Consider the following 9,132-nt stretch of genomic DNA (forward strand, 5'->3'; position numbering starts at 1 on the left):
GCTGTTTCACGCTTCTGGTTGTTTTGGGGGGGGGGGGGGGGGGGGGGGGGGGTTAATTGGGGGCATGTTAGGATGCACGGGAGTTTTCTGTCTGGTGATGCTTTGCAGGCACCTTTGGTTGTTGCCCCCCTGCAGGTCTTGATGTCTGCATTTTTGTCTAAATGAAGTGAAAAGGAAGACAACGAAAGCAGATGCTTGCAGAATCCCTTCTTTGATGAGGAATAAAACTAAGAGTGCTTTGGAGAAGGTAGACATTGACAGGAGACACCCTTGTGAATACCCATTTGAACATGGTAACATTTAAGAACAGAAAAATGAGCATCCTGTGTGTTCATTTTTGGAGAGACAAGGTCAATTGGTACCAGAATGAGGAGAAGAGAAAAGTATGAAGAAAAAAAAAAAGGAACAGCTTGTGATTTTATAATATTGTATACCAAACACTGGTATGTATGGCTGCCAATAGAAATGACTTGCCTATACTGTCAGTGTGACTTCTAACAAATAACTTGATGAATTGTCAGGTGTACATGGATGTATTACCTCCTCACATTCAATAATATACTGCAAAACATTTAATTTCTCTCAAGGGATTTCTAGCGATCCATCTTAACTCTCTTTTGGGAGTCTATATAATGGTAACATTAAAAAAAAATGCCTGGCAGATACATTATTTAACTCACTGAGATGGTAGACTTATGAAGGCGATTGGTGCAAATACTCTTCAGATGACTCTTCGCCAAAGAAGACTTACATTATAAACTACTCTGGACATTGTTGTCCTCTCAAGGATATCATTTCTATTTGAGATGTGACCGTTTTGACCCAAAGTGGAGTCTCTTCTGAGAAATTCAGTTGCCTTCGATTTAACCTTCACAGACAAAGTAAAGAAAGACAAAATAGCCAATGCTGAGGGTGCATAAATGAGGATATTTTGGAGATGAGACTTTGCCTTCAAGCTCAGGTGAACTGCCCTTTCTAATGGAGAGGTTAACATTGTGTTGGCCTCCATTGTAAATCACAAAAGGCATGTAAATGAAGACATAAATTATAGATTACAGGGTGCAATGTGAAAGGAATAACAAATGTGGACTTTGGCGGTATAGCGTATCAATCTCTGAGGCTGATGTTATGAGAGTCCAACTATTATAGTGACAGGGATAGTTCCCCTGTGGTGCAGACAACCCAGCCAGTCATTTGAATTTCCAATTTAGACATTAAACCGGTGCCGTTAGCTCGAGTGACCAATATCTGGTCAAGGACAAATCCCAGTTATTGGGTAGGGTGACCAGTGATCATTCATTAGACGACAGTTCCCCACGCCCTCCGACCCCTTCCCGTCAGGTATGGCGCTAGACCGGGGCGAGAGGCCCAGTCAGAAAATCTGTTAAGCCCCTCCACCATTTTATTTGACATGCTAAAATGTAATGATAAATTACTTTCTCAGCCCCACTATTTGTCGGTCTCGCACCTCCTTTACCGCCGAGAGGAAAAAAAAAAAATCCTGGAGCCGTCCCTGCTCCCCGGTGATTTTACCTTTTGGACTGCAGAATATCACGTAGGCATGTGACTGGACTCCAAAAACCAAACTTAGAATGACCTGAGTCCTATCTTGCTTAATCATATACTTGAATGTCATGACCGATTTGAAAAATCAGAAAAATTGCTCACCAGAAAGCAGCAAAAGGTTTGATTTGTCCTACTTCCTTAGACATGAGGCCTCCATGTGCTCTAGTGATCAACGACACAAGGATAGAAGACCGACATCCACGATGGCAGCTGTTGACTGTCACCACATCCGTGGTGATCATCTGCACAACTAACATCTGCATCTTTTGCTCGCAATGACGTTAAGTCACAGACTGATGAAGAGAGTCACCCGACTGTATAGAGAAGCAATACTTGTGACCTCTCAGAGTGTGCAATTCATGAAGCGAGTAGTAAATGACTTCATACTGCCATAATGAGAGCAGTTTGGGGTCTCCAAGGAGGGATTATCACTAATTGGCCCAGCTGGCGAAACATCTCTAGTTGTGTTATCATTCTGGATGGCACAGTGGAACAACCTCAATTGTCACGAGGCGATTTACGACACATGTCAGCAATATACATAACAAGGTCAAAATATTTCCATGACCGCCCGTCGCTGCCCATCTCCTGCACCAAAGTAGATGTTTTCATCACTATTTTGGAGAGTTAATCTCCACTCTGCCAATCCAATCTAACGGAATGGAATGGAATGACTGTCCAAGATTTTGGATTTGGTCCATGGATTTTTGTCTCCCATTCACTCAGAAGAAATACTGGCACGACTCAAAATTTTAAGGATGAAAAATGACCAGAACTTTGAGAGGTCAAACAATCACTACTCCTTGATGTCACATGAAACCATTGCGGAATGCAAAATACTTCAGGTAAATATCAATCTAGAGCAGGGGTCGGGAACCTATGGCTCACGAGCCATATGTGGCTCTTTTGATGATTGCATCTGGCTCGCAGATAAAACAAAATATTCTCGCTTGTTTAATCCATCCATCGATTTTTTTACTGCTCATTTTGTGTTCAGGGCTGCAGTTGGCTCCAGGAGCAACTTTGATTGGATAATACTGGCCTACGTTGGTCGTTGCTGCGGAAACAGGTAAACACTCCCTTTTGAATCAGCCCGCTCGGTCATTAGCTCAAAGCTAATCCTAAACGAATACGATGGCGACAAGAAAAAAAGATGAGTATGGTAGACTTCAGGACGAATGGACCGAAGGATTCGCCTTTGTGGAGGGAACAGGTTCTGCGGTGTGTCTGATTTGCAAACAAAATACCATCGATGTAACGGTCAAATGTAAAGCGACACTTTGAAACGCGCCATGCTACGTTCGCATCAAAATATCCTGCGAGAGACAGCGGAAAGGAAACGTGCAAGCTACTGATCAGGGTGCAAGCAAGCCAGCAGCAACTCAGCATATGGACCCGGCAAGCTGACTATAATTCTGCTAGTTTTGCTGGATTTTTGTCAATCGTGAGGAACGGAAAACCATCCTCATGAATGGTGAGTATTATCACAAAATTATTTAAAAGAGTACATTCAGAGGCTTATTATACTGACATTTTGTTGAATTCGCTTTTACAATACAGTTTATATATATATATACATACACGCATACATATATGGCTCTCACTGAAATACGTTTCCAAATATTTTGCTTTTATGGCTCTCTTAGTCAAAAAGGTTCCCGACCCCTGATCGAGAGGATTAACTTCCTTTGTGTTATTGTGATAGCTCTCAATACAATACGGATAAAGTGACAATAAATCAAGGTCAGGGAGCATAGAACAAACCTTCCGAGTCAACTGTATCCCAAAGAAGAAGAGACTCACCTCTCAGGCACACATTGTAGTTGTCATAAATGGCAACGCCTGTATGTGGATCCACAAAAACATTCTCAAGATGAATTCCCTGAAAAACAAAGTATGAAGAGAACGACGAATGTGAAAACAAACAACGCTATGATACCAAAAACAAAGAGCGGCCACAAAAAAAAAAAAAGAAAAACGAAATGGACAAATAACTTGTCTAACTAGTTCGAAATGCGAAATTAAGGATTAAGGTGACATACCGATAACTGGAGACAAGTGCAAAAAGTCAATCAGTCAATCGTCGAGGAGGGAAATACAGGAAAAAAGAGGAGAGAGAGAGAACTTCTACTAAGTGCACGGAGGTCTGCAAGTGAATAGTCCAACACGAGCACGCTGCTGCAGTTGCACCTAAAAAGCCAGTGATTGCGATTCCCGACAGGTGCGTCGCCGAAGGCCTCGCCCACCACCCATCACTCACCCACACACTGAAACCATAACAACACAATTTCACACAGACGCATGACAGAAATCCTCCCTTATGTTCATCAGTACTGTTAATGAGTAGGTTACACATTCTGGTAGAAATGGTTTAATGTTTCACGAGACTATAACGGAACAACTTGGACACCAATAAGGTCTTCTGGCTAAGGTTCAATTGTCATTGTTTCTTAATGGGAAAATAGTTTTAAAATGTCAACAAATTGGAGGTCAACCGGCACCCCAGAATGGATTGTGTGACGTTCAATGGTATTTATGAGGTCAGTGGTTTTGGAGATGGCTTGCCTCTCAAATTTTAGAATTCATGCCAAAGTCATGCCTTTATGAACTTTGCTTTGTGCACTGGGAAACAGAAAAAAAGGCCTTCCCCAAAATCCTGAAGGCATACAATTTTTTTTCCAAGACAATGAAGAGTCAATGTGAACAAAGTAATCCAGCCCCCGATCGATTAAGTCCAATATAAAAAGTAAATCAGAAGTCTTTTGTCCAAATGAAGCACCTTTCCAAACACCTTCTATAACATATTCATTTCAGTTTCAATGACTTCTGTTTTTATCATTTCCATTTGTCTCACCACAATTGTATCTTTCCACATTTCCTCCTCCTCTTAATCTTCTTTCTTTTCAGTATCCTCACCCATAGTCTTCTGATGCAATGCTCTTTCCCCAGATCAATAGGAAATCTCGATGTCAAAAGAGCCCATCTTGGCTGCCCCTTTGCCTAATTTCCTCCAGGTCTCCCGTGATTGCAGACGCAGTTTGTGGAGAAACCAGAGTTCTGTAATCCTGTTGGAAAGGATCTCTTCTCACCCAATACTCCCTCTTCGGATCACTTCTCATTCTCTTCCGCTGCAACCAGCAAGAATGCACAGTGTCTTAATCAACTGCTTACTGAAGGAGGTTACCGGAGTTTTTTGTGAGACTCAAATGAGAAACAGCCTCGGAAAATGGGATACTGGCCCTAGACACAATGTGAGAAAAAAAAAGACAGATGCAAAGGGAGTGTGGAAAAAAAAAAGATTGAGACTGAGAAGTTGTGCATTCAGCCAAGCTGCAAAACTCCCCCGCCCTGCATTTCATCACCCTATGTAAACGTCTCTCTCTCTCTCTCTCTCTCTCTCTCTCTCTCTCTCTCTCTCTCTCTCTCTCTCTCTCTCTCTCTCTGCAGCTGTGGTGTGCCAAGCATCACCTCCACAGAGCAAGTGCCTTTACTTGAGCAGAGGAGGGAGAGGGGAGAGGAGGGTGGCGGCACGGGATAAAGAGAAAACCCTCAGGAGCGTGCACCAGGGTGCATCTGCGACTTTGCAGAGAGAGCTGGAAAGTGCACAGGGAAACGGGCAGAGGTGTCGGAGTATCAAAGTGATCGCTGGGGCTGGGAAAAGCCTGCAGAGGGTGAATCAAACACTGTCGCTGTTGATCCCGGTGTGCCTGGCACAGCGAAGAAGCCGGAGTAGTAGAGTGAAAAGGTTGCGGGATCTGGCAAGTGGGGGCTCGGGGGGATCCTTTTACAGAGACAACCAGTCCAGATATATGCTGCGAGACACAACTGACTGGAGAGAGATTGTGACACATTTACTGCAAATCTTCCTCCTTTAAAGGCGTCAAAAGGCTAGGTAAGAAAGACAAGATTGACATTACTACTTTTGACTTCACTGATGCTGGATGATGGAGACGAAAACTCCGTGAGAGAAAAACCCATTTAAAAATCCAGACTTACTGAAAAGCTCTTTTTACTCCAAAGTCTTTTCTGGGCTTTTGCACCCTCAACCAGCACAACATATCAATAACCTCCTTTCTCCAGACCATTAAGATGCCTCCTGCTGATGCAGTCTGAACTGTAAGTGGATTACAACCGCAATGTTTTGGGACTGCTCTTTGAAAAAGGAAGAGGAAAACCCATAAGTGGCGGATTTACATCTGTCAAAGTGGAAGAGGATCCTGTGCCGCTTTGTCTTTCTCTTGCTGTGGATTACAGATGGGCTTTGTGATCTCTGCAAAGTCTCATGGGTGACTGCGCACCAGTCATTAGGATAAAGTACAAGGGGGGACTCAAGTGAGGACTAAGATGAACCTTTTTCTCTGAAGATCAGGCAAATACGAATGTTGAAAGTGAATCTGCAATGTAATGTTTTGTCCCTAATAATAGGACATGTAAGTAATTTGTTCAAATATTGCATTGCATTTAATGAGGATGAGACATGCTGGCATCCGTTAACTTGCTGGCACCCTGGTTGAGAGTGATTCTCTAAATGAAGGGTTCTGTCTACCTGGCAGGTGGCTTGGACATAAGCAAAGAGTGACTGAGTTGATATTCGTAACTCCCGTTTCCGGGATTCTGGCTAAAGCAGAAGCCACTTTGGCGAATACTACAGCCTGGCCACACTGAGGACACTCCTCTCCAGGACACAGCTTCTCCTCCTCCTCTCAACTTAGCAAGAATGGTACCCCCACCTCCCACCAACAAGCCACACGTGTGCCTGTCCACCATCCTCATCATGAGCAGCATGGCATTGATTGATGCCTACCTGGTGGAGCAGAACCACGGCCCGCGCAAGATTGGCATCTGCATCATGGTCATGGTGGGAGACATCTGCTTTCTGATTGTCTTGCGCTACGTGGCCGTATGGGTGGGGGCCGAAGTGCGCACGGCCAAGCGGGGGTATGCCATGATCCTTTGGTTCCTCTACATCTTTGTGCTGGAAATCAAGGTGTACTTTGTGTATCAGAACTATAAGGCCGACAGGAAAAGCCTGGACGCTCTTGCCAGGAAGGCACTAACACTGCTGCTCTCCATCTGCATTCCAGTGCTCTTTGTGGTGCTGGTGGCTATTGACCACATGGAGTATGTGCGTGCCTTCAAGAAGCGCGAGGAAATCCGCAATCGTCTCTTCTGGGTGGTGGTGGATTTGCTTGACATTCTGGACATTCAGGCCAACCTGTGGGAGCCCCAGAAGAAGGGCCTCCCTCTGTGGGCGGAGGGCTTGATGTTTTTTTACTGCTACATCCTCCTCCTCGTGCTACCCTGTGTGTCTTTGAGTGAAATCAGCATGCAAGGTATCAACATTGTGCCCCATAAGATGCTTCTGTACCCAATCCTCAGCTTAGTGACCATCAACGTCATCACACTCTTTATCCGTGGTGGCAACATGATTTTGTACAGGGATGCGAGGGTGTCGGGGATCCTAATAGGGAAGAACGTACTGGCTATCATCCTAAAGACCTGCAGCTTTGTCCAGTACAGGAGACAGTTGCAGAGTGCCCCACCTGCTTTTGGAGTTGAGCTGCAGAAAAACTCACTTGCCCACGCCCGCCCTGCCCCCACCCCTCCCCAAGTCGTTATCCAGGACCAGACACCCTTGCCTGAGGTGACAACATGCGAGCACACGTGACAAGATGCTTTGCAGGATCCTCAAGATGCTGGCAGTGCACAATGTTTTACACTTTTTTAGGTCATTTGATCAAACGGAATACTAATGCGCACACAAGAGGGTTATCCAGCATTTCCAGGTGTGTCATGTTGCAATTTAGATCTTGTGATTTTGTTGAAACGCTTTCCTCCTGTGAATTCGGTTGATTGTGTATTTTTCCAATGGTGTGGGGGGGAAAAAAAAAACAAAAGTATATATTTTTGAATTGGCTGTTGCATTCTAATGTGTGATGTGGTGTCTATTTTATTTATTTTTTTGCTTGAGTCTTAGTAGTCGAGGGCTTTAGAACAAAACTTGAGCAAAGGGACACCAATTAATGTGAAAATAACTGTTCAAATTATGGCAGAAGTGTCTTTTCTATGTGACTTTTTGATAAAGTACTGTCCTTCTTCTGTGAGAACAGGGTTTGCATCACGCCATTTCAGTCATTGGACCAGTTAAGTAAGTGTGTGATCTGTTTTCAAGTCAAATTCCGCAGGTCTTTAATTAACCTGTGCTGCAAAAATAAAACATAAAATGATTTTTCCACTCAATGCTGAAGTGATGATTTTGCAGCATCTATCTATCTATCTCTCTATCTCTCTAGCTATCTATCTATATCTTTCTATCTATTCTTTTTTAATCTAAACCTGGCACCTCCAGTTGGAGGCTCCAAAAGACATCATTGAAAAGTTTATAGGAAAAAAACTGTCTCCCATGTTGCATGAGGCATCACAAAAGAATACTGCATATATCTCGGTGTTTACTGCCGAAGTAGCCAATAAACTCTGAGATGGCTTATTAATTCAATGTTGGTTATTTTGTAGGAAAAAGAAAATGATACCATGTAAAATAGGACAAATCACTGGTCGACTGCCAGTCGACATTATGAGGTTCCTTTGTATTTGGCATATGCAAGGTGAAGGAACTGGACCATTCCCACCAAACAGCATGGGGAGGTCAATTATATAGCAGCTAATTGGGGCGTATGAACTAGATTTCAAAACAGGCTTCTCTATATAAGGCACTCATTTCATCTCTTCGCATCTGTAACTACAGTCTCCTTAGCTTATTTAAAGCACACTGGCTTTTCCGAGAGTGCACTAACTGGTTCACTATTCGAACCAATGAGAACAAGGGTGGGCTAGTTCTGTTTTTGTCATTTTTAATTTCAATGCAGAAATGAAGAGCGAATGAAAGGCATATCTTTCTGATTAATATCGGGTTAAATCAAGGTTAAGCAGCAATTTTGATATATGAGAGCAGTCCATCATTTCATTCAGCGCCTTTTTTTTTTTTTTAGCTTGGGGGGCCAGTGCATCTTCATGTCAGTAAAGGTGAACGTTATTTATCACTTTTCATTTGAATCGATGAATTATGAGAGTGGTGATAATATGCTGTGGTAAAAAGCAAGACATCGTAAATTCAGCATGTGGGCGCAGCATCAACAAAGGAACGCATACAGTCTTGAGAATTAGAATAATGGATTTGTCAAATAGAATTCTGCAATTTACAATGTGTCAATTAAAAAGAAGACTTAAAACAATTTCTGAAGTAACCACCAATTAAAAAAAAATACCAGGTTACGTTTACCAGTTAGTAGTGAGCAATTATGGTTGCCGTTTCAGCGATTATCCCATTTTTTTTTTTCAAGATGGAATGTCAGTTGTAATTTTAAAAAAAACAATCACCACCACATTGTTTGGGTCCTCTTGATGCTTATGAAGCAAATGATTTGCATCTGTTGAGTGAAAAATAAATCAAAGCATAAACTATAAAGAAAAAAAAGATCATTTCTGTTGCCACTCGCCCCACTTCAGATAGATTCAAATTATTCAGACTTCTTCCAGAGAATCTGGAAGAACATGGAAGTAGATGGC

At 42.9% G+C, this 9,132-nt stretch overlaps 1 protein-coding gene and 1 long non-coding RNA gene across 2 annotated transcripts; one reads left to right on the top strand and one right to left on the bottom strand.

The window, feature by feature from the left end:
- Window positions 1-74: 74 nt before the first annotated feature.
- On the bottom strand, window positions 75-3,800 carry LOC109523033 (uncharacterized). Its single transcript, XR_002169683.1, has 3 exons — window positions 3,605-3,800; window positions 3,370-3,448; window positions 75-157 (listed from the first exon to the last, which is right to left on the bottom strand). It is a non-coding gene; the product is annotated as an uncharacterized LOC109523033 (long non-coding RNA).
- Window positions 3,801-5,026: 1,226 nt separating this feature from the next.
- Window positions 5,027-7,806, top strand: LOC109523041 (transmembrane protein 121). Its single transcript, XM_019881879.1, has one exon. The coding sequence runs from the start codon at window positions 6,284-6,286 to the stop codon at window positions 7,232-7,234; it is 951 nt and encodes a 316-aa protein (XP_019737438.1). The 5' UTR covers window positions 5,027-6,283; the 3' UTR covers window positions 7,235-7,806.
- Window positions 7,807-9,132: the final 1,326 nt, after the last annotated feature.

This window comes from Hippocampus comes, unplaced genomic scaffold (assembly GCF_001891065.2).
Source record: "Hippocampus comes isolate QL1 unplaced genomic scaffold, H_comes_QL1_v1.1 scaffold36, whole genome shotgun sequence".
NCBI classification, from domain to species: Eukaryota; Metazoa; Chordata; class Actinopteri; order Syngnathiformes; family Syngnathidae; genus Hippocampus; species Hippocampus comes.

What these genes read in the sequence shown, in the direction of transcription:
- LOC109523041 (XM_019881879.1), top strand. Translation starts at nt 6,284, where the DNA reads ATGGTACCCCCACCTCCCACCAACAAGCCACACGTGTGCCTGTCCACC.